Source organism: Glandiceps talaboti, chromosome 8 (genome assembly GCF_964340395.1).
Source record: "Glandiceps talaboti chromosome 8, keGlaTala1.1, whole genome shotgun sequence".
Taxonomy (NCBI): domain Eukaryota; kingdom Metazoa; phylum Hemichordata; class Enteropneusta; family Spengelidae; genus Glandiceps; species Glandiceps talaboti.
The window spans coordinates 20,883,053-20,910,400 of record NC_135556.1 but is presented as its reverse complement, the minus strand read 5'-3'; the positions used below and the strand labels follow the sequence as shown (position 1 = coordinate 20,910,400).

The following is a 27,348-nucleotide window of genomic DNA, read 5'->3' as shown; positions in this document are numbered from 1 at the left end:
AAATAGCCACACAAACAATTACAAAATGTAGCAGTATATCAACATAATGTAAAGTACATACAAAGTTAATAGCAATAATATGTAGAAATAGACTGTAACACACGTCGTGTTGGTCAGCCCTATCGGGTTCCCCTCATCAGATGAGTGCTGGCTAATAATGTGACACGAATGTCGTATCTTACAGACTAGATGTAGGAAGTAATATGGTATTATTCCAAAATTTGAAAAACTGGTAATAACAGATGTTTCAAACTATGGATTATCCTCAGTGTATAGGCTATAACAGCAATGGAGCGTGGCTTGTAAACCGAACTAGATTACCGTAGTTGTGCATAGTAGGAACTTAACAAGAAAAACTAGTTGCAGTGTCGTATGTAGATTTATGATAAAACTAACTGACTCTGATAATTATTGTGTCGGCTAATGCATTGTTAGACACAATCAAAACATGCGAAATAAGAGTTAGCGGCTGCCTTTCCACCCCTTCACAATTTAAACCTAAATTGATCGTTTAATTTATAGCACATTCAGCTGTGAAAATCAGCGGCCACGTCGCTTTAGGCAGTATATCGGTCATTCCATCCATGTCTCATTCTTAAAGAAGCAAATCTGATTAGGAAAGACAGTCTAGTAACACACACATAAGTGTGACACAAAGAAGACCTGATTAAATGTTATTCATCGCCCAATCGTATTCAATGACCGATACTGAAGTGAAATTGCTTGCTGCGCCAAACAATTTCCTTAATGCATTTAGGTCTAGTAAATTACGCTCTTTAGATTAAAAGTTGGAACAAACTGAAGGAATTGAAAAGGTAACGGCAAATTAAATGTCCATGTAGTGTAAAGTGACAACACAACGTTAGTGTTATCAATATTAATCATGCTAGGTTTTCTTCTACCCTTCCGCATACATATAACCCTAGAATTTTCACTGACTGTAGTTGATTTGTATAATTATTCCACTTAGTGATGTCGCAGCACCCACTCCATTCGGGTCAGATTTCTTATAAAAAGTGGACGTCAATCAGCATTTGTAGCATTCATAGCGTACTTGCCCTTTGTATGATACGTGGGTGTAGGACTTAATGTAAGTGTTAAATGTTAAGTGTTAGTAAATTTAGCACATGTATACTGTGGTGCAAGGCTGTAGCATGTTATAAAGTGTGTTAGTATATATATTTAGGTGTATTAGTATATATTCGTAGTATATTTAGCAGAATGTCATGTAAACTGTGGGGTAAAACCGCGACACGTTATATATAATGTACTATGTGAAGTGTTAATAAATTTAGTAGACAGTAATGAAGATTGTACGTGGTGTAAGAAATAGTGTATGTTAAGTGTTAGTAAATTTAGCAATGGAATGCCGCGGCATATATAATAGTATAATAATGAATCACCCAGCATACATAATAGAGTGTGTTTAGTGATCAGAATCTATATAGCTCTGTATTTGCACACATTAAACGTACTTAAAGATTGATAATAATAATTTCAACGGTTAGAGATATGTCTTGTAATTCCATATGATTGCTTTATTGATCATGAGTAAAATTTACTGTGACTCAAGCATATAAGTTTGATAAAGCCGAGATGTAAGTTTATGGCAAGTATGTCATATTGTCTTCCGATTTGTGGCGAAATAACGTATGTGTAGAACAATGAACATATTTAAACATATATGCAGTTATATACACACGTAAACATGACTATACATATTACTAGATTATCACACAGAGAGAGAGACACACACACACACACACACACACACACACACATATATATATATATATATATATATATATATATATATATATATATATATATATATATATATATATATATATATATATATACATATATAGTTTTGGTAGTACTGGAACTCTTTCTTGGTTGTAAATATATATATAGTGGTCGTCTGTGTGTTAGGGGTGGTAGAATGTGTCTATGTGAGTGTATTTAGTATCACATACCCAGACAATTATCTCTTGAGATTCATGTATTTATCGCCGTCCTTGTATATCAATGGCCATGTGCAATAAAATGAACAGGTTTTCACTAAATTAAGTAGGTTTATTGAGATCAAAGGGAAACTATGGGGCAAATTTAATAACATCATATATTTCTTGATACTAAACATTGGACTGACATGTCACATATGCATTATGCATTGATGGTGTTGTAAAATGCTATAGGAATTCGATGTGTAGCATGAATAGTGGAGAGCTGTACAATAGACAAATGTTTGTATTCAAGCTATTGAATTATGGCTACGGTTACCGATAGGGGTTAGGGTCAGGTACATGAATAGGACAATTGCAAGACCCCCTAGCATAAAGCTGATCCATTGTTTTTGTCCTTTGTACACTAAACGTTGCAATGTCAGGTGTTTTCTACGCCAATGATATTCTCACCAATCAGGCGAAAAATTTCATTTATTTATGTACGTAATTAAACTATCTATATATTGAGTTAATTCGGAATTGAACATAAAAACATACAAAGATTTTCATGGGAACGTTAAAATGGACCATGATATGACTTTGATGGTGGCGACAAGAAGACTAACGAGGGCATAAATGGTCAATTATGTGAAGGAATGTGGAAACCCCGAATAATCATTCCGAATATTAAGCTTAAAAATTGAAGTAATTAAAGTAAGTTGGAATACAAGTAGAAGGAAAAATGGGGTTGGGAAACTCATGTGTGTTTTCACAAATTAAACAAATTCCAAATTAATGGAATAGGGAGTAATTGGATGGACTTCTTTCCGTTCATTTGAATCTGATATGGTTTTTAAATAAAGGTTATGAAAACCAGCGTTGGAAAACAGTGCAATTTTCGAGTTAACGTTATATGCGTAGTACATTAGGAACGAGTCACTTTGTCGACTACATAGATATAAAATAAATATTATTTTCACTTTCGTGACCCACTTTGACCTGGATTTAACGTAGAATTCATCTGCTGTTTTTTGTTTACTTATTATGTAATTACCCGATCTCATCCAAATATTTTTATTTTCATTCACACATGGTCAAAATAATTCTTTATAAACCCAACAATTTCACTCTTCTGGATTCCATCGCTGAATCTATTCAGCAACAACACATCATGTTTTGACTACTGCAAACAACTATAAATTTAAGGTTTTACCTTGCATACTATTAATGTTAGGCCAAATAAAAAAAAGTTGTTTTGTTTCGGTCACCCGACCCCACCTGGTTATTGACGTCGACCCTAAACTTTTTTTTACGTATTCGAGAAAAATGATAATAAAATCGCGAAAATCGTGAAGTCTCGCAAGAAATAGTGGGTGTGGAAACTAACATCAACTTAAAAAGACAATATAAAACCATTCTTCCAATCTGTAATTGCTGACCATTTGGAAAACAATGGAAAACCTGAACTAGACACTCACACATGAAAAAAAATTATAATAAAATAAAAAATCTACCTTCCCCACATATTTTAAATTTGAATGTAATCAGAACCACGCAATTTTTTTTATGCATTATATGGATTTTTTGTGGACATATTTAGTCCTAATTTCACAAAATCTCAGCCGGTTAGAGAGAGAGAGAGAGAGAGAGAGAGAGAGAGAGAGAGAGAGAGAGAGAGAGAGAGAGAGAGAGAGAGAGAGAGAGAGAGAGAGAGAGAGAGAGAGAGAGAGAGAGAGAGAGAGAGAGAGAGAGAGAGAGAGAGAGAGAGAGAGAGAGAGAGAGAGAGAGAGAGAGAGAGAGAGAGAGAGAGAGAGAGAATGAGAGAATGAGAGAGACAGAGAGAGAGAGGGAGAGAGAGAGGAGAGACAGAGAGAGAGAGAATGAGAGAGAGAGAGGGGGGAGAGAGAGAGAGACAGAGAGAGAGAGACAGAGAGAGACAGAGAGAATGAGAGAGAGAGAGGGAGAGAGAGAGAGGGAGAGAGAGACAGAGGAGAGAGAGACAGAGAGAGAATGAGAGAGAGAGAGAGAGGGGGAGAGAGAGAGAGAGAGAGAGAGAGGGAGAGAGAGTGAGAGAGAGAGAGACAGAGAGAGAGAGAGAGAGAGAGTGAGAGACAGAGAGAGAGAGACAGAGAGAGAGAGAGAGAGAGAGAAAACCAAACAATAAACGTAGTATTCTTTTTGATTTGAGTTTGATGTCCCCTTCATATATCAAAAGTGACAATACAGACATCTAAAAGTTACAAAAGAGATATTTTGAACTATAACCGATACATACACTGTTTATATTTTACAGTACACCTGCCGAACTAGAGCGTGTCATATCAGAGCAAAATTATGACGAGCAATTACGCCCAGACTTTGGAGGTAAGTCAAAAAACAAACATACAATTCAACACTAGTCATCTCATATGATTACACAGCCAGTGCAAGTCAATGTTTTACTGCAGAGATTACTTTGTTGATCATCTCTGTCATTAATGATTACTCAATACCTATTTTGTATCATGTATTCTGACAGCATAGATAGATCATAGCTAACTAACTGACAGCGGTGTCGAGACAACACAATGGCAACAGGAAATTAATATTCAATCACAGTCTCGAAAGCATACGCTTTCTTACCCTGCTCGCTCAATTTGGGAAAATTCCTCAACTTTAAATGACATTATCTGGTCTACCTCCATCTATGAATACATAGTTTGCGAGAAAAAAAAAAAAGCTTTATTATAATAATGTGACATACTGAAAATACACCAGGACTGATGGTAGCGATATACACTCGCCGAGTCGTTGATATCCCTGAGGATATTTTTTTTTTATCTTAAGGAGACGTTTGGGAGTACTAACAGTCTACGTGTAGTCTTACACTGTATATCGAAATCGTTTTTCAATAGGTCCTCCTGTCAACGTATCAGTCGGTCTTTTCATCACCAGCATACATTCCCTGTCGGAAATATCTATGGTAAGAACAAAGTAAAATAAGTTGTGTTAGTGTTTTGTTTTACAACATAACAGTTATTAGCGTCAATATTGAAAAATGCTCATTACACCAGATCGCTTAATTTACTTTTGTTTCACTATTTAGACTCATATGACATGTTGTATGTTATATTTATTTTTCAAAGTAATTCGTTAATATCGAAAATGCTGCATAAACCATGCATGAACCCTTTCAAGTTAAACATACATAAATTAAAGTTACACACTTGATTGAACCCCTTTATTCTACAGGACAGTGAGTGATGTGTCATATTGTATTTATCTAAGGTTTAGTAGAGAGAAAACGTGAACATTTTATTGTGATATCCCAATAGGGAACGTGCAAACCCGCCATGTTGAATGTTGCATCATGGGAAATGTGATGATAAATACTAACGAATTGTTAACAATACTGTTACATTGTTTGTAACCACAAATAATCAATTCATAGTTACGAAGACCATTGTGGGAGGTTTTATATCGATAGCTCCAGATTAGGTATTTCGATAATCACAGATAATCCCATAGTCCTTTGCATCAGTCTGGATTGCATCAGTCTGGATTGCAAGTTCCCTATTAGCCTGTTTAGCAATTTAAAATGGTATTCCACTGATGTTTATGTGCTCGATATATATATATATTTATCTAATTTTAATGAGCGTTAGTTATCTACCCATTTCATGAATTGCGCAATTTCACAGATTGGGTGTAACATATATATATATATATATATATATATATATATATATATATATATATATATATATATATATATATATATATATATATATATATACATATATATATATCCGTTTATTTAAATGCTCTGGAGGATATATATGATATAAAATAATACATAATACATATATATTATTTGAAAATCTAACGATAACTTCAATCATACAGTTTCACTATGAATTTAATGGTGGATTATGTGAAGAAGTACAGAGTCAGCAGATTGCTCTCTGTTTTCTGTTTTTTCTGTGTATTAGGATTACGGTGCCACCTTGTATCTAGTGATGGAATGGAATGATCCTAGATTAAAGTTTAACAGCAGTGAGCCGATTGATTTAAGATCAGGATCCAAAGTCCAACATATGATATGGACTCCTGACGTCTACTTTGTGAATGTGAAAGATGCAGAACTACATCAAGTTACCGAAACCAATAAGCAAATCCGAGTACACCCGAGAGGACACGTTACATACGATATAAGGTAAATAAAGTCGTTCCATTTTATATATAATATCGGCCTATAGAACGCTCATTGAAAAATTAAAAGTAGTTGCGAATGATTAATCAGATCTGCTGTCCACCTCCAAGTCTCACTAGATGATTAAGTTATAAACATTGCAATCGAAAACCTATAACAATTCGAATTTGGTGACAATGTAATTTAATCTTATATACATCTTTTGAAAATGAATTGATTGTCGAGCAGTGTCTCGGCAATTAGCAATAACTTATTTAAGCTAATTGCGTTTTACATGTATTCGCATTTTATCAATGTCTGTATATATGAATGAAACCCTTATGATCCGAAATGTATGAATGTAAACGTAAAATTCAAATTAATAATTTTGTTGCAAGAAAGCGATTGCAATCAAGTTGCAAAACACTTTTCATTCATGTCAACTAATTACATGGTCAGCATATTCATCAAAATTTCAAGTCACGTGACATCATGTAAGATTTACTTTAGACATCAATGATGTCTGAAATAGATAAATAAAGCAAATGTAAAATATATGTGTTTTCGATATGACCAGAATAAGAAGAGCAGATCAGAATTCTATTTATATTAATTTTGTAGAAATTGTTTCGACTCAGCTACACGTTGGCCTCAACACCTCCGTGATAGTTTGATGAGGTGTAAAAGACAATATAAATTCTCTACTGTTTAGATTAACTTAAAGTCTTAAAAGACCTGGAATGAATATGATTTTAGAAAATCAACCAAAGAAGAAAATTTACATGGAAATAGAAGTAAATTATCATCATTTTACTTTTCTTAAATTGAAAAAACTATTAAATTTACCACGAAATAAAAGTAAATTCTCAGCATTGTTACCATTTTGAAATATATATTTTAGGGTCATTGGCTGAAATTAGCATCGATTGGGTTATCGGACACATGCATTTTTGTATGGTTTAATGACTCCTATGGAACATTGCGTATTCCTAGCCTCTTTTTCTGAAATTGTCAGAAAAAGTTATGAAATAGTTTTGAGATTAAACACGTCACACCCAATAAGTGGATTATTGTCTCATATTGTCACCACAAGAATCTCCCAACTCGTTTTGTCAGATACTGCATCTCAGTCCATTGGGGTGCCAACTTCTATGTATTAGTCCACTATAGCAACAGCCTGAGTCGCCATTGCAAAAGTGCAAGTATTTCCACAACCTTTGTAAAACAAATACCCTAATAACAGGCGGTGGTAGTGAGTGCTACAGAACACTGTGATGTAGGAAAATGTATCACACTTTCTTTAATGCGAAGAAGGCCAACATTAGTCTTTAATTTCCTCTAAACGGATGTCAGCCTTTTATCACATGGTATGCCTGGTTGACTTTCTAAGGTTTCGGTATTAACATTGTATGGATATCCTTTAGCAATGAATTACGACTGTATTAACTATTTACTAGCAATTTGCAATTCCAGCTTTGACGTGGGTCATACCATTCTAACAACAACTTTAAGTTAAGTTTAACTTTAAGTTAAGAGTGATAACTCGACCAAAGAATTTTATTTGAAATAGTCTGAGTGGAAGTGCACACGCTTTGTTTATGTAGACTGGCACAGTCCTCATTGTGACGCATTCATTTCTTGTTCGATATGTTTCGATGTTTTCTTAACGGTTTGCCCATAAAAAAATATGAAATCTCGCATAATTGCGAAACATCGTTTTCATTCGAATGTGGTCCTCATTCTGATTGAAAACGCTGATTCGCAATCAGGCGACATTTCATTTGTTTTATTGGCAAACGTTGAAGAAAACATTGCAAATAAATGAATACATCACAATGGGTATTATGCCAGTATATGTTATATATATATATATATATATATATATATATATATATATATATATATATATATATATATATATATATATATATATATATGCACATGTGCCAGAGTTTCGATTCCAAAGGCCTCAATACCAACCAGTCCTCCTTGTTTTATTTACACATCTTATCACCCCACAACATATTTAGAATGCGTTTGAAATTTACCTCAGTAGAAAAAAAACATTACTACATTCTCTTAAGCCTATAGTAGTTGAAAATAACTCTGTCATCTTACAATTTCGACATTCAACTCTAAAATCTCAATATGTCAAAACATGTAATGTAGATTTGTTTGATAATCGCTTGAAAGAAAGTTAAATAAATACTGTTATTCTTGTAAAAAAAATCGTATATTCAGAATTTTGAGTTCCTTCTTTAGTAGGTCTTGGAATTTTTAAAAAACCTATAACGGAAAACAAGACAGGTGAAAGTTTTCTATTCAAGCGTTCTAGAATGTTGCATTCACAAAGTGGATTGTTCCTTCCTTCACTTAAAGGGAAAGTTTTGACCATCATCATCATCATCATCATCATCATCATCATCATGGTATATCCATATGTTATTTCCACTACAGATACATTGTAAAATGTGTGTTGAGCAATAGTAGTTCCTAGAGCACTCAGTGCCTTCTCAGACACGATCTGGAACGATGTGTCTGTATATATATATATCTGTCTCTCTCTATCTATCTATTTCTGTCTCTGTCTGTCTGTCTGTATGTCTGTCTGTCCGTCCGTCCGTCCGTCCGTCCGTCCGTCCCCTCTCTCTCTCTCTCTCTCTCTCTCTCTCTCTCTCTCTCTCTCTCTCTCTCTCTCTCTCTCTCTCTCTCTCTCTCTCTCTCTCTCTCTCTCTCTCTCTCTCTCTCTCTCTCTCTCTCTCTCTCACGGGAGAATTGGATAATGGGATTAATAAAGCAATTTTTCCGAAATAGTTTTATGTCGGACATCTTCAGCAGAATACCCAGTAACTAAGCATCGTAACTGTCATTTTAATGAGTTCACGTTACATTCGTAATCTATATTGTGTTATTAGTGTTGAAAGAATTAGCGAGCGATGGAACGACTCAAGGCAGGGGATAATCGCTGTTATTGATTGTCCAGTCTGCAGGAAAAATCCAGTCTGTAGCCCCGAGAGTTAAACACTAATTAAAATGAAATAATCTGTGAGTGAGTGAGTGAGTGAGTGAGTGAGTGAGTGAGCGATTGCTTCTTCAATTTTTGATGTTATGTTATTATCATCCATCGACTTGATAAATAAACGTTAATCCTGTAACCGTAGTGAGAATAATTTATCATATCAAGGAAAAAAATACGTTTCTATTGTTGCGATCGAAGGACGTATCAAACTACACTTAATATTGAATTTCAATACATGCCTGCTGGCGTGTTGAGATAACAACTAACCAGCTACCTAACCGTTTGCAATAATCTTCCTAATCTTTTTTGTACCAACGTAGGGTTGCATGATTTTCTCGGAGAAAGTCAATGTTATTTCGTTTCAAAAGTCTAGATAGTCATCATGATTCTCATTAACTTCACGATAGTAGCTATTTTAAGAGACAAAAAAATACATACATACATACATACATACATACATACATACATACATACATATATACATACATACATACATACATACATACATACATACATGTACATACATACACATCAAAATTTATGAATTGTCAGAAACAGAAAGGGATAAAGACAATGAAAGAGAGACAGAGAGAGGGGAGAGGCAGAGAGTCAGAGGCAGCCACAGAGACAGACGGGCGGGCATGCAGACAGACAGACAGACAGACATGATTACATATAAGCAGTCGAGTCACTACATTTAGGCTATTTACACTAATTCCCATGGCAGTATAAACCCGTGAAGATAAAATGTGAACCATCAATCAAAGACACCCAGCTCCTCTCCGGGTCACATCAGGATACTTTTTTGTCCATTTAGATAGATTTATCATTAATCTGTAGTCAGATCTGTAGACTGTCTGTATGTCGATATTGCATAGCTCATCTGTTTACTTTGACATCAGCAGATTGCAATTCTAATTTGACTTCAGGTGAATATCTAGGGGCCATTATTTTCTAAACAATCACATTTTACCCCGAACAATTACAAATCGGCCTTATATATTTCGTGTATGGTAAAATTGTTTAAAAACATATATTCTTGATTAAAAAGTTAAAGGAATATGACTCCATGTTATATCTTATTCCCTTTAAGGTAATACGATTTGTGAGACAGGATATATGCATACCATTAGGTGAAACAACTGTTACATTACTTCTATAACATCGGGTCAAATGATAGCAGATACTGTGTATGGTGATGTGTGTTGGAAATAGGTGATAGTGATAGGAACATGAAAAGGCACTCGATTTTGACATGTAATTTGATCCAATGAATAAAGAAACAAAGATTTTTTTCTGCACCGCCACGTCTAAAAGGACAGGGAAACATCCATTCAATCACAAGTGTGTTCCTACTCTATGCAGCAAGTGTCATTGGTCGCCTATTAGTAATGTTCATGGTTAGAATACTAAAGAGGCTTTCTCTAGGCATGCAGCTCAGTGTGCTGAAATTAACCACGTGAAAGTACAATCATCTCAATCTAAACTTTTTTTACTGCAACTATGATATAGTTCAGTTGGCATTGGGAATTTTTTAGATGAGCCTTTCAATGCGAGGTGAATAATATTTATTTTTGCAGATACCATCCAAGAAATGTGTCCTTGTAACGTATCTGCCAGGTGCCACTCGCATACCCCCAAGGTATTTGCTATATCGCGAGGAAACCGAAACGCCAGCAAATGCTTTTGATAAACATGTTGTTGTTTTTCGAATGGCTTGATAGTCAAGCATACTTTTGTATTACATCACGAAGCGAAGAGAATTTACCTGCAAAATATTCAATTTTCAGAGATATGTAATTATAACATATAAGCAGATAATACTAATATTGTCATCATTTGCTGTTTATATCTCTTTTCCTAAACTCTACATTATTCCTCAAAAATACAACCAGAGCAAGTAGAAATCACAGTGGCCTATGAGATCGTTTACAGAATATTTTGGAGCAGTTTTGTGTGGAAAAAAGTGAATGCATAGATTAGCTCTAGAATCTCAATGATGAGGTTCTTTATCTCGAAGCTTTACGATATGAAGTCAATGAAAGTACAACTGTACAACTTACTTTCATATGGCATAACTCATTTACTACAGTGCATATAAGGAATGCAGTGCTCTGTATTGTGTACAGTGATAAGGGTGTATTCTCCAATGCTAGACTTTGTATCTAGAGAGACGTACATGATCTGGCGTCCTGTATACACTGTCGGCAGAATCAAGAACGACGCGAAAGACTAAGCTTCACAAACAAGCCTGGAAATCGTTTTACATCTCTATCCAGCTTGGGAAAGCATTGGTGATCTGCATGGGTGACTTCGAATACGTGTTCCGCTGGGGATTGATAGTACTGACAGGACAAAATATATGGCTGCAGAGGATCGATCGTCAAACATTAAAAGACCATTTTTATTCGATATTCAGGGCTACTCGGATGGATGCCAACACACCATTAGCACGGTTATTATTGTGTGTCTTCGAACACTTAGATCTTCAAATTTGCACCATTAATCTTAGACGTGTAGTTGTGTCATGTAGAGACAGCGTTTACTTATAAAGTTAATTCTTTTTTATTTACAGGGTCAGCCTAGTTCTTATTTGCCATATGCATTTACACAGATTTCCTATGGATAAACAATCCTGTGCCATTGAAATGGAAAGTTGTAAGTGGTGCTAATCTGATTAATTATTCATTTACATTTACAATTGCAATACTGTTAGTGTATTTTTGATAAGGTATAACTGATCTGTTTTTAGCAACAGTTTTTCACAGATAAGATACCAAATCGACAGTACCCGATAGAAGCACTTTGTTTCTATAAATAAGGATACAATAATACGGTTCCCAAGTGTTTTGTTATGTTTAGTTTTGTTTGGCTTAGTTTAGTTTGTTTGGTTTTTGTTCTGTTTTCTTTATGACAATTTTTTCCCATACATAAACCTAGACAAACAGTGGCTAGATTTGTTGTCCTGTTGTATTCATGATTTACTTTTGGAATTACATAGACAAAAGAAAGTCTCCACCGAGTACTCTAGCATCATGAATTCCCTGATAAGCCTGAAAAATTCAAATCGGGTGTGATTTCTGGAAGTAAATAATAAATACCACATATCTATAGGGATCGCCAGCGATGCCATAGGGTTAAAATGTGTAATGTGGAAAGGTTGGAATGATCAGTTTTGTTGTTCTGTTATTTTGGGGGTTATGGAAACAAAGACAAATCACGTAAAAACAATTTGCAATTTTTATCACACCGCGTTGAGCGCGGGGGGGGGGCATGGTGGTTATTGCGTTCTAATGTAGTCGATATGTGATATGTGTATTACTAAGTGAAGAATAAATTCTATGTTTAATGACGCTGAAAAGCTAACTTTTTTTATTAGTGATTTACTTTCCGTTTGTAGATGCCTCATCTGAGCACCGTATTACCACTGTATTATCTAAATTATATGCATACCTTAACTTCTCATTTCACGCTTGCCAACTCACATTACCGTAAGACAACAAACATCACTATAATCCCCTTTAGAGATTAAGTAGACTTGAGATCGTCATGAAATTTATCCTTGAGGATTTATTATCCATCATGCCAAATTTCCATTAGCTAAAGGAACTATGAAAAACCATTTCCCTTATTATCGTGCATGTTTTTAGACACCTGGTCTTAGTGTGTTTATAATGTTTTATCTACAAAGCAGATAGTATCATCTGTGTCAACGCATGAATAGGCACAAAACTTTTAATCTTAAAGAGTTTTTTGTCAATAATTGCAAGCACTCAGGATATCCACTCACACCGTACGACCCATGGTCACCTTGATCTAATGACTTACACGAGCTGAATTTTATTATTAATATTACTTTTAGTATATGTCATAAATAACTAATGCATATGTGTTATTTGATATTTTGTAGTCAGTTACAGTATCAGAGATGTCCATCTTCACTGGGGAGAGGAGTTCAGTGCTATCATCTCAGAAAAAGTAGCACTCCCCGGATTTATCGTGAGGCATCCTACCGTCAGAAGAGATGTGGTTGAATATCCCATGGGTAATTAATATTTCATCATCCTATCAACGTAACCAGAATTAAAATCTTGTATTCATCAAAATCACTTATCATGAAAACAATATTTTATCTTTCTGACCATGCCCTTGGTCCTTTATAATCTTTCTAAACATTGAACTCAACGTCACTCGTAACTCGTGATACGAAACGAAAAGATATTATCACAAACTTTAAGACCTAAAATACTTGCTCTTTTGCGGAATGTCTTTTTCTTGATGCCCTTGGGAAATGTTTCTAACATTACGCGATTCAACGATTTATGGTTTAGCAAAGAATTGTTTATACAAGATACAACTTCAGCTGATATCATCTCATTGCTTTTATCATGCAGATGATAAATTGTAAAGACAATATTATAAATGTAAAACATCGGCACAATGCGAGAAAAGTATATGAAAATCTCATTTTACTGTCACCAATAATTCCTTACTCTAAGGTCCGCTACTTCCATTGTAAACGTGGAATCTAAATGAAACTTTACATGTGTATAGAATACAAAGCAGTGAATTCAAATGTGAAAAGGATGTGTAGACAAATATCCTGAAAACAGTTGAAAGAATGGCTCAGAGTCCGGATGACGGAGACTGTGGGGAGATACAGCTAAAATGATGTTGGCTTGGTGTTTCACTCACTGGACACTGCGTTGTTGACACAAAGTTAGACATATTTCAGCTCTAGACAAACAATAACAGAGCCACAATAAACAATCACATTGAACACTGATACACATTGCTATTCTTTCACATTGCAGTAAAAACAGGCTTCTAAGAAAAACTTTACACATGGACTTGTTAATTTCTATGGCTTCAATTGTTTATTTTCTAACTGGTAATCAACATATCAACTTCACTACTTCTACATCCCCCATTGTGCACGGCACCTATGTAATTGTTTCTTTTGCATTAAAAAGTGTCTGAATGTGTGTAGAAAATGTCATGCATAAGTGAAGCATGAAACCATTATCATTTTAGCTGTAATTTTATAAGTTCCAGTAATTTAAGTACAGTCTAACAATTTGAAAAAGATCGTTCACCGAACGTCGACATATGGTATTTCCAGAAGACGGGTATCTGAATGGAAGCAAAGCTTAACTCAGGGGCATATAGCTTAAGAAGCCGAGAGAGATAATTGAAGATCAGTCACGTCCATCGAGCTATGGACAGAAGAAATGTTGTATTGTATGCAGAGTTAATCGGCAGATAATGGCATAGGTTTAGAAGTTATCGATTTTATACTAGGGTAACCAGTAAAATATTTACATCATACCATTCTATATGGATACAACTACTAAGTAATCAATTTAAAACACGTGGAATTTCATTAATTTTCATGATGTATCATGTACCCATCGGCGATAATCGTTAGCATTTTATAATAGTGTTATTTTAATATCTTTAAAAATCTTTTTATTCAAGTATAATAGTAAAGTAAACTATTCTGGCATTGATCATTACTCAATGTGTAATAACTCACACTTGAAGTCCATGAACGTCACATCTATAACAGTCAGTTAGTATAATTAATTAGCTAAAGGCAATATGTATACTCGGCTAATATGTTACGAGTTAGTTTTTCAATATCCTTAAAAGCATTCTTTTTCCTAGTACAAGAGTGCATTTTTTGACATCAATCATAACTGAAAATAATAATTATTTTATTTCTGATCAAAGCTTGTATATTAGAGAGTTCCAAAATGTTCGTACATTCACGTCTAATGTTTAAGACGAATAACGTGACATGCTTGACAAACAACCTTTAGGATAAACTATCTGGTCGTATTTTTTATACTCTATGCTCTAACAGAGATAATGATGTCTAATGGAATGGAATAGACTGTTGCATACATATCATCACTGTATCTTTATTAGTTGACATGTTTGGTGCTAGGAAAAATTCAGAACACTCTTGTGATTCATTACTTTTTGTATATTCAATGTCTTCATTACGATAAGACGGAAAAATAATGTCATAAATGCGATATGAATACATAATCTTGACGAGTGAAATAATATGCGATATAGCTAACTTCCAGAACATCATGTACCCTAACAATTCTACAGACCTCATTCATTTATGAATAAACAATTCCAATAAACGTCTTTCTTTTGCAGGCCACTACGACCACCTTGTGTGTGACTTTTCGTTAGACAGAGAGCTCATTTTCTACGTTATGGAACACTACGTCCCTTCTAGCCTGTTGGTAATTCTTTCGTGGGTTTCATTCTGGTTGAGCGTAGAGGCAACACCCGCGAGAGCTAGTTTAGGCATCACCACTGTTCTAACTTTGACAACTTTGAGTTCATCAGCTCGAAACCAATTACCGAAAGTGTCCTACACAAAGGTTTGTCAAAAATGAACACTGATGTGTATACTTATATGTTGAATGGTTATGCTATATGGTAATCGACAATGCCAAGATCAAGAGCGATTACTTTAAGTTGCTGTTACAATTTACCATTTTCTACCCTTTATCATTTTAGGTTTTAAAACAAAATGTTATAGGGAAATCGCGCCAAACCCAACCCTTCCAAAAACAGCAAAACAAACCCAAAACTGTATGCATTTTATATTGTGAAAATACTCTGATTTGGCTTCATAGATATTATGAACAAAGGCATAGTTGACAACTCAAAAACGCGATGCTAATCCACCTGCTTGTGACGAAGAGATAATATGTAAAAGATAACGAGATTTGTTTGTGAATTGCTGTATTTGCGCATAAACGAGGGCAATTTAACTTTTACCAGCAACGCAAGGTGATACTACCAATAACGCTGTCGTCATAATGGCCATGAAGTTGTTAATCAACATGATGAAAACTGAATAATGATGCCATTTGTACCGCGGGTCAGCAGACGGGTCTCGTTCAATAACGATTTAGTTTTAAGTACACCTTAAATCATATAATTAATCAAACAGCAATGAATAATACGATAACATTGTGGTTTATTCACTTGCTGCTCAGATTATAACTTTATTTTATTTTTTTCCCCAGGCAATAGACATCTGGATGTTGGTTTGTTCGTTTTTCGTATTCGCTGCTCTGCTTGAATTCGCCATTTCAAGTTATGATTTTATTTCAAGAAAAAAGCAACTCGAGCGTAAGAAACTCTGCCAGAAGTCACAGGTAAATATTATACACTTACTGCCCTGCTATGAGGGCACTAATAGACGTCTATCACCACGTTGTAGCAAGTATTACCCCCGGCTGATGACCGAGGGAAATAGTTGCTACAGAACAGCATGAGGGGTAATATGACATCTACTCGTGCCCTAATAAGGCCAGGTAATAAGCATTTCCTAACAGATCACATTCTCAGGCGCATTTTCTTCTATAGTCAAAGAAAATCCCTTATAAGACTTTCGTGCTTGGTGAATATTGTCTTAGGGAAAACAAAGCGCGAATAGTGCCCATATATGCAAATTTGGGTCACTACGGGTCAATAGTCCGTACCATGAGTTACGATATAAGCCAATCACTAAAGGCTATATGAACATGATGTGTTATATTAGTCTTTAGTGGGTAGGATTGGTAGTTAAACGTGTGCATTTGAGTCATATCTCTATTGTCTATGTGCGACAGTTGACTATTTTACTATCGATAAATTCGGCTAATACAGTTTAGAATCTCCCATATTTCCATTGCCAAATTTGAAAAAGAAAGATAAGGAAAATAAATGTGTGTTGCCAAAATATCGCATTCATCTAAAAGTGCTTTACGGAGAGGAGTGCAGAGCACATCTGAAGTAATCGGGACAAGTCTAACGAGTAGTTTGTAATACTTGCAGGGAGTTACAAGGTAGGCTAAGGTGAATAACATATACCTTGCATCACGGTTGATTTTGAGTTTCATCACATGGTATTGCCATATAATAACTTTGAATTTGAAAATTTGATATGGAAACAATATTGATATATTTTTTGTAGGAATCAGTGGAACTAGAGTATACACCTGTCAAGGCGGATGAAGAAACCTGTAGAACGTGTGCTAAGTACCAAAAGAAATTGGTCAATTCAGATGAAGTGGCAGCATCACATATAGATAATCATGTTATAAAGGTTAAAAATATTGATAAATATGCCAGATTTTTGTTTCCTGCCGCTTTTGTTTTGTTCAATATTGTTTATTGGCCTGCTTATCTCGTCTAGCAATGTATATATATAAACAACACGGAGTGGTGTAATCTTCAATAGTACTGTTTAAATCAATGTAATCTGAGAATGACTTATCACATATTTAGATATTTAAGGGATTTAATATAATTTCGTTAAAAGTTCTTTAAGTAAGGTAGTAGTGAAACAAGTGACTTGGTATCGTTGTATTGTATTTTCAAGTGTATGCCCCCCAAAATAATAATAGTGAAATTTTGATAATGTGTTATGAATAAGAAATAAGTGTTTGAAATCAGAAGCAATGATTTGATTCTTCTGCAATTGTATATATGCAAATCTATAATCTCAAGGAGTCCTGTGATTGGTCAAGGACGTCGTTGTAGTGATGTAAAAAAACCATATTTTCCAGCATTTGTTATGTCGATGTCGTCACCATCCACTGTCAAGTTTTTATAAGTGACGGCAACTTTTTGAATGTTGACGTCGCTTTCAATGTGAAACAACATTGAACAAAGTCTGTGTTTATAACTCAATACATGTGTACAAAGTTTGTTATTGTACATACAATAACAAAGATTTTGCACATTTACTAATCTTTTACAATTTATTGAGTTACACACAAGGACTTGGCATATGTTGTTTCACAATGATTTTTCAAGTAGGAAGCCATGATAAAATTGTTGTATAAATTAAAAATTAAAAATAAATAGCCAATTCTCATCCGTATTGTCACTTTAAGACATGGTGGTTACGTTTGCCGATCGAGGGAGCACTTTACTACTGGTAATGAATTGCATCAAGATTCTCTTCCTGGATGGCATGTTGCTGAATCCTGTAATATCATGAATCGTACGAAAACGTAACATTTCATAAGCAATGTTACTTTAGATAGACGATGAAAAAATATCGCTCGTCAATAAGTTAAAGTTGCGGCAGCTGTGACGTAACAGCTATGTCACATTGTTAACGGCAATGCTAAAAAGTGACAGTCCCTCAGTGATATATATAAGGAAACACTCGCCCTAGTATTGTTAATCCTATGAATACAGGAACTATCAACATTGGCCGTACATATTAACCTTTCTGGGACAATTATAGTGAAAATCCCCATCTACATATGGCGATTAGCTATTCGCCCTAACTTAGCAATAAATGTCGTTTCATTTTATAACTGTACTCGGTACGGTTTGTTGTATGACTACACATTCGTGTCTGTGTTTATTTTTATTTTTGTACTGTGGTCTTGCAAATGTTGAGACTGGGAATTTTCCCAAGTGAGCGTATCGAGGTGTTTGACAGTATGGGTGATGATTGAGTACTAAATAGTAAATGGGTTGTGAGGCGTTTCTTTTATCAAATCCCTTGTTACTTGAAGTTACATATACAGACAGGTTAGTTATCAAACAGACCGTTAGGTAATCTTCAAGCATTCTCCTAGGTTTATAGAAGTCCCTGCACCTGATGTACGTATTCAATCAAATCAGACATTTACTTCTGTTGACAATCAATAACATCTGATCTCCGGTAGCTTTGCTTCTGAATCAACCATTTCGAATCTACGTCAAGGGGATACATTTCCGTCACCGAGGTACAATGCTAGTCAAGCATTAAGGAAATTATAACAATTTTATTCTAATCCATGATAATCCTTTCCGGAGAATATAGATATGTGTCTATGTTATAACGTTATCGATTGTACCAATGAGTGTTATTTCGACATGCATAATTTACTGGATTTTGTTACTGTAACCATGCCTACCCACATACTAGTTGTTTGAGGAAACTCTGTATCCTCTCTAAATCATCCAAATTATAACTATGCGTATGTACACTAGGAATAGCTTTTTAAAGTATATTTCTTCTATGAGGTCCAAACTGTAGGCTAATGCTGTAAATGTTTAATTAATGTGCTATATTTTTGTTTACGAATACATTCGTCGTACCATTTCAAATCGTACAGGCCTGGCGACGTGTGACTCAATTCAACCTGACCGTGGCATACGAGAATACCTTAAATCTATGATTGCTCTCAATTTCTTTATCAAAAGTTTCATTGCATAACATGCTAGACTTAATCAACTACCACTGCCTTACATGCTTGATTTCGTCTAATGCTTGACTTTGCGTGAAGCCCATGTTAATCAATACAATGTTCTATCAGCCATAAAATTCCAATACATTATATAACTTGTCATGCACATTATGAATGTCAGTTACTATTCACTGTAATCCTCCGAGTTCATACAACTATGATATTGCCTTTTTTTAAAGATGATTTGATTTTATAGGTCGTCATTCTGCAATCTTTCCCTACATCAAGAGACGTTTTAATACTGACGATCAAATCTAAGGTAATCGCTGCCATGAAAATACTGCCGTTCCTTTCATTCAAGAAATATTTGAAATAAATAAAACACATACCTATAATGTGTTCCCTTCTAAGTTTTTCTTCATTGTTGAGATCTTTATCAATTATTTTTTCGGGTCACATTTATAACTCGACTTCCTTAGAATACTGGAGGTCTGATTGATTGATGGATGGATGGATGGATGGATGGATGGAAGACTATATATCATAGAATCATTATTATCTTAAATAGATATAACATATAGCGAAACATTCAAAACTGACAATCATTCATTCATTCATCCACCCACCCATCCATCCATCCATCCATCCATTCATTCATCCATCCATCCATCCATCCATCTATCCATTCATTCATTCATTCATTCATTCATTCATTCATTCATTCATTCATCCATCCATCCATCCATCCATTCATTCAGACCCTCAGCTGACGACTATTCTGTCAATTCTTCAATCGGTCATTAATTTGAGTGTTAATATAAAATTACAATAAAATAACATAGGTTGATGTCGTCAATAAATTATATATTATGTAAACTTAAGGTTACAACTTTTTCAATTTATATTAATCATTACATAATTAATAGTTATATACAAAAGTATTACAAATGAACCTTTATTCACTGTCATATTTTTAAGTAATTTTTAACGTGCTGATTGACGCAGTTGCCCTAGCCTATAGTTGAAATGAAACTTTGAACCAGAAACCATTCATATTGCTTTCTGGTTTCAATTTAAAATTATGACCCTTTTTATAGTAACATTAAAGGAAATGATATCAATATACCGTTGGGACTTGCCTTGAGGTTTTTGAATAATCACTGGATTAAAATCCTGCATGACCCAATTTATGTAATGTGTCAGTTAAATTGAGACATTAAATATGACGCTTTGTGACATAGTAGTAATATTTTACTATTTAATATGTCATAAAACAGTAAGTATTTGACATTTCAAATTTATAAGATATATTCTGCTCTTAAGTATAATCACTAGAATGAACACAATAAATTTTCAAAACGACGCGTGCGTTGAAATCGCTATCAAAGTTATAAAAATATCAAGAAGTGGTTTGTTGAAATATACTTCAAAATTATCAAAATATCAAGATTTTCTGAAATGGTGTGTTGAATTAGATATTAAAGTTACCAAAATATCAAGAAATGATGTCCATGTGTTGAAATAGACATCAAAGTTACTACATGTAAGTGAAATTATTAATGAATATAACAAATGAAATTCTATGAAAAATGAAAATGGGAATATAAATGGATAATAGCACATCCATATGCATGCCATTGTTCTGCACACTGCAATGGAAAATGTTAATGTATACAATGTATACATAACATATAATTCTCTGAAAACTGAAACTGAAAAATGATGGCACATGAAATTCTCTGTACACCGCAAATTACAATATCATATTGTTACTTAAGTACTAGATCTGAATTGAAATCAAAGCGGAGAACGAACTCTCTAGGCATTTATCAAACCTAATCTAAATTGACATATGGACACCAGATGTAAGTGAACAATTTCAAATGTAATACTTGCCTTTAGAATTCATAATTTCAAACATATATACACTACCAAGGGACTTCATTTTATATTTCAAATTGACATTAAATTCTTCAGTATAATATCTCCCATTGAAACGTATAGTGTAAATGGCCTATTGTACTAAATAACTTTACAACAAACTAACAAACACACATACACAAACAAACAAACAAAAAAACAAACAAACAAACAAACGAACGAACAGAATTAATAGGGTTATTAGGCAATTGGTAAATATGTTATTAAGTATTAAAATCGTCTACTTCTATACAGGAGATAATTCTGATTCAAATTCTGCTTTGACGTCACGATATGATATCGGAATCATCGAATGTAGGGGTTAAAACTCAAACTCAGACATGAGGAAATATCTGACATGAATGAGCACGTCTAGTCCGTCTTTACATGTCGGTAAACTATCATTTACCTATAACATTCGCAGAATTAAGAAACATCTACTAGATCAATTTATTACATCGAAACTCGACTTTGGAAATGGTCTGCTCTTTGAAATTTCTAAAAATGGCATCAAGAATCTTCAAATGATTCAAAATACTGCAGCTCGCATTTTATCAAGAACTGCAAAATATGACGACATCACTCAAGTTTCAATCGGATTCCATTGGCTTCCTGTAGAGCAAGCAGAGCATCAATAACAAGATTCTACTGTTGACATTCCGTGCTCTTCATCAAATGGCTCCTTCGTATATACGTACCTGACCTGTTGATACCATATCATCCAAACCGTTATCTTCGCTCTGGAAATAAACTCTTACTTAAAGTCACACCATTTAATCTGACGTCATTTGGTCATCGGGTATTTACGCATGTTGCCTCACAGCTTTTCAATGAATTGACTATTGTTATCAGACAATTCAACTCTATTTTTAACTGAAGACTTGTCTTTTCATGAAGACCTATGCTCTATAGTTTTTTTTTTCACAGCTGACATTTGAATCTGTTCGAACTTGTCAACAATTGTTTTTGCATTTTAACCTCTTTTTCAATGCTCATGTGAGTTTTCATTACTCTGGAACAACATCTTACAGCTTTAAATCTGGTGATCATTTTTTGTCAGTATTTTAGTTCCACATTCAGGTTTTTATCCGTGGTTTTATTGTTATCATAATTATTTCTTTGTTGTTGTGCTTGCCACGCTTTTATTGCAGTATATGTTTATTTTACTCTGATGTATTGTAGCAAAGCGCCTTTGTCTGGATTTATATATGGCGCTCTATTATCATTGCTATTACAGACATGCTGCTGTCACTTGAGTATGGGAATACAGTGCTGATGGCTGTAGCCAGACAGACAGTATTGACGATTTCCTCAATTCACGTTCTCGTAAGCCGGTGTTCCGTGTCTTGTCTTGCGGGTTTGAAACATAACAGCAAAAGCGCAAACGATTACAGCAAGCAGGTTACACGAGTCTATTATATAAAATGGAGTCCTTGTGTCTTGGGTAATTTCGTAGACCTTTCCTGATGATACAATCAAAAGAGAAAGATGTACATTAAACGATCTATTTCAGTCTCGTAGACGATTAAAAGATCCATCTGAACAGCACGTACGATACCTGGTATGAGCTCTGCAGGTCTAGCCGAATGAGATGATCAATTTAACAATTAAACAGTAGTCAAACAACTTATCTATTCAGCAAGTATGATAAATCACAAAAGTTAATAGGGAACTTGCAAACCCGCCATGTTGAATGTTGCATCACGGGAAATGTGATAATAGATACTAATCAATTAGCATTGTAAACAATAACATTACATTGTTTGTAACCTGTAACCACAAATGATCAATTCATAATCACCCTGACCATTGTGGGAGGTTTATTTTTATCTCCAGCTCCAGATTAGGTATTATGATAACCACAGATAATCCCATATATAGTCCTTTGCGTCTGAGCATGCTCAGTTTGGATTGCAAGTTCCCTATTACACATCGACAATAGATGGGTTATTTCACTGAGAATATATCAATTAGTTACCTGTAGCTGGTAAAAGAAGCGAACCAAGGCCAAACGCAGCATATAACAATCCTATGGCCGTTGGAAGCTCGTCTTGACGAACAAGTGATCGTGCGCAAACAATGAAGAGAGGGAGCATAACCCCCTGACAGAATCCGATGCCAATGCAAGAAACTATCATGAAAACGTAAGTGGTCACAAACGTGTAGGTTATTCCAAAGACTAGGTTGATTAACAAGGTCACTGACATCAAAGTCATGGGAGAAATAACCCCTCTGTCAACAAACCATCCATGACTGAGTCGACCTATCACAGCACTGACTCCAAGGTATGTCATCAAATTAGCTGCGTCTATACGTGATATCCCAAGGGTCACTGCACGAACAACAATCCATATAACGTACGAAGTATTCGATCCGCAGTAAGTCAACACACAGAATGTTAAGCTAGCCACAGCTGGATACTTCATAAGCAAATGCACACCAAACAAGTTGGTAACTTTTGTCACGATTCCGTTCTCCTCAATAGTAAGCTTATTGGTTTCTCTCACACCATGATGTTCTTCAGTTGAGGTGGTACTTTGATCTTCAAAATTATCAGACCCTGTTTTGTTCAGTTGGTCCAATGATGATGACGATCCAAGTGTTGCTTTTGCTGTTGGTTTCATTATAACCGCACAAACGCACATGTTCGCGGAAATACCAATGAGAAGGAGAAACGTTCCTCGCCAGCCGTAAAATTGTATTGACATCGCCATGAGTGGCGGGAACACCATTTCCCCTACACTAGCTCCGAGTCCAGCGAACCCATTGACGAATGCATATCGACTTTTGAAGTACTTAGCTAATATGGAAAGGCTAGGAATGTACAACATAACTTGGCCTACACCTGAAAAAGAATGAATATCGTAGTGTTAAATGAATCAAATTGTTGCAGGAATCTTTTTTTGCAAACTCGCCGTGTTTATTTATTTATTTATTTATTTATTTATTTTGTGTGTCTTTTAAATGGAAGTCAATTAATTAAGCTTTTTCGCAAATGACATTCACCACAATATAAATTCTTTTTACACTTTATTTGCATATCTGGATTCAACTTGTGCCTAGCCTGTAATTATGCAACTTGTGCCTGTAGTTAGCAACATATCAGATCATGACAAAATAGTATGACAATTATATATCTTTAGTAATGTTCTCTGAGACACAACTACGTTACTTTTGTTCATATTTACGTTTCGGCAACTTGACTGTTGTCTTCATCATGACAAGCTGACAATGATTACAAAAGTAACTTGGTTGTGTATGATCGAACATTACAGAACTACATGAATATTGAAGTTCCAACCTTACGAACAGTCCTGTTTATTCAGTGTGACAATTGTTATTTGAAAACGAAAATATCTGGGTATTTTTTAATGTGATCGTGTGTTTTGTAGATTCTGTCACTCCACTCAGATAGCTGTGTTAGATTAATCGTCTTTATAAATACATTCAGAGAGCTATCAGTCGTTACAGAGGGGAGGGGGTGGGTGAGGAGGCCAATCCTAGTCTGTTGCGTAAATGTGACCGTGCCGATTTCATTTCCTAAGAATTAGCCATCCCTTCAGTTCTTTTCGTTAAAACCTGACCCTCCTCCTTTTCAAATATCGAAACATGAGTTAAAATGCCAATTGACTTGAAAGGGGACAGAATCAACTTACTGTAAATCCTCAACCAATGCCACCACGTTGGGAGGCATTAGTTTATGACCACCACTACCACCGCAGTGAATTTGTGTAAATGCACCACAATACCTGTGTTGGGATCAAATTTGCAGAGCTGAAGGCCATAAATCCAAAAGACTTCCGACATTTTCGGGACAGAAGTCAACATCCCAACTCCACCAGATTATCCTCAATATCCCATCAAACCATTCCCCCTTCAATTCTGCGAGACCCACTATATGTGATTATGGTTGTCAGCAGCAACAGGACTGGTATATTATGATATTATGCTGAAATGGTGGCAGTGGTGATATTTGACAGTGGTGACAACCGTGACACAAATTAAGCCACCTTACCTAATACAATTCCAAATGTGATTGACAGATGTAGTAAATTCTGAGCGAATGCACTTGTTGCTATGGCGACCATGTGTACAGCTGCTCCAAAAAGGGCCGTTTTCCGTTCACCATACTTGCACACCATGTATCCTGTTACAGGACCTATAGTGTAAAGATACATGGTGACTTGTAGTAAATTTAAATAAAAATAAAAATACAAACAATCATCTTAAATGTAACATTTTCACTTGCAATAGCCACTGTAATTTAAATCTTGATGCAAATGCGATATAAAATTATTCGCTAAGAGACGTTCAATCCTCATAAACATTATTTCCTTTGTCAAATTCTTAGGCTATGTTCTCGTCATCAATGTTTTGGTCCAATGTTTATCAAGACACCCACACATCTGATCAAATGAAACAATATTGGACTAAACAATTAACACGAAATACGCTCGAAAATAATAATCTTCACTTTTGCAGTTACTTTGTCAAGAAACTCAAGAAACATTCTCAGTTAAACTTAAGAGAAAAATAAAGGGGTCACTTTACAAATTCTCTTAAATAGAGGTCAAAATGTTGTCAAAAATAAGCCATTTCAATCCAATGTTGCCACTGAAAACTGTTAACTGTATGGGAATATGAAACATATTCTGACTAGATCTTCCCAAAACAAGATGGTGAACCCCAAACTTTCAAGTTTCTTTTTTTAGTATTTACTAAATTACAAGCTTTCATATGGTAACGATGTGAAGAGATTTGAACCACTTTCATTTTCAGGGAAATTGGTCCCCTAGGCTTATTCTACGGTAAACTTATTTCAATCATCAGACGCAGTAGAAAGTTTATAATTACCTGCAACGACTGTGACTAGTACGGAAAGCGTGAATACCCAGGAAGATTCAAAAGCGCCCTCTTCGAAATACCTTAGGAACTCTGTCATGAATACTCCATTACTCGCAAACAATCCATAGTCGTAAAACTGTACCACAAAACTGCTTAGTACGATAAAATATTTCCAGATGTTGTTTTGGCGGCGATGAGACATCACCATTGTGATGCTTTGTACGAGGACTTTCTATTATTATAGTTTGTCAGCAATACACAGAATATTACCGTCGTCCTGATACAACAGCAACTGCGCTTTGACACGAAAAGTAGTTCCAATAGAAACATCTGAAGATTTCTTCCCTTTGGGCAATTCAATATGTTTGGAAAAGAAAAGTACTCATTACTTGAAAGTGTTCTCGCAAAGGCATTAGGGGGGGGGGGCATTTTTATTACATTCAAACTTTGCTTACCAACGAGTGACCAAAGGTCAGTACACTGCATTTCAATAAATCAAATGATCGTCTAAAGCGCCACACTCCAAATATACTGTTCTGCCCATTGACACGGAAAAGAGTTACATTTTCTTGTATGTGTTCGAACTCTGTATTGTTGGTGAAAGCATCGAACTGAATACAAATTACTAAAACGAGGCCTGTATGTACTAGTTTAAATTTATATTTTACTTGTTGAATATTTGGAGGGTGCACAAATTAAAATTACTTACAAGACACTACCAATACTTTGGACTTCGTACACACATGTATACTGCAGTGGGCAAATAAGAAGTCCACCCACAAGCTGAAAATCCATTAAAATCTAGCAGTTCAAGGTCACCAAAGAGTAATACGTGTACAGAGTTTACAATCTAGTCTCCATTGTGACAGTTTTGGTCACTCCCTGACGAACTCGAACTTTGATGATTCGTTATTTTTAGACTATTGTCGTGATGTTATTGAATTGTGTCCCGAGTTCACATGAAAGTCACAATGGTCGGTCTTACTTGAAACTCGAGTCGATAAACCCACTTTGTAAATGCATGCCTTCAAAAAACAGTCTAAGTCAACGTTTCGTATGTTCACCAATATAAGTGGACGTGGTTTGTGGTAGTGGGTGAAAGAAACACAAACTAATCAGAACATATTGGGACACAGATACCACACGTATACACAACATAACAATACATACCTCGTCGTAACATCGCTGCACAAGTTGTATACAAAGTCAGGTAACAACTTGTGGAAAATTCCCAACTCC

General features: G+C 35.1%; 2 protein-coding genes across 2 annotated transcripts in view; one reads left to right on the top strand and one right to left on the bottom strand.

Moving 5' to 3' along the window:
* LOC144439350 (glycine receptor subunit alpha-2-like) overlaps positions 1–17,348 on the top strand; it is a 29,165-nt gene extending 11,817 nt beyond the window's left edge. The window contains exons 2-9 of the mRNA XM_078128633.1: positions 4,240–4,310; positions 4,841–4,908; positions 5,918–6,141; positions 11,712–11,794; positions 13,047–13,181; positions 15,311–15,540; positions 16,195–16,326; positions 17,127–17,348. Of these exons, the coding sequence (XP_077984759.1) occupies positions 4,240–4,310; positions 4,841–4,908; positions 5,918–6,141; positions 11,712–11,794; positions 13,047–13,181; positions 15,311–15,540; positions 16,195–16,326; positions 17,127–17,348 (1,165 nt within the window). The remainder of the gene's footprint in view (positions 1–4,239; positions 4,311–4,840; positions 4,909–5,917; positions 6,142–11,711; positions 11,795–13,046; positions 13,182–15,310; positions 15,541–16,194; positions 16,327–17,126) is intronic.
* A 5,227-nt stretch (positions 17,349–22,575) lies between these two features.
* On the bottom strand, positions 22,576–26,317 carry LOC144439349 (monocarboxylate transporter 13-like). The gene is made up of 4 exons (XM_078128632.1): positions 26,119–26,317; positions 25,280–25,423; positions 23,243–24,109; positions 22,576–22,727 (listed from the first exon to the last, which is right to left on the bottom strand). Exons 1-4 carry the CDS (start codon positions 26,315–26,317, stop codon positions 22,576–22,578), a joined length of 1,362 nt encoding a protein of 453 aa, XP_077984758.1.
* Positions 26,318–27,348: the final 1,031 nt, after the last annotated feature.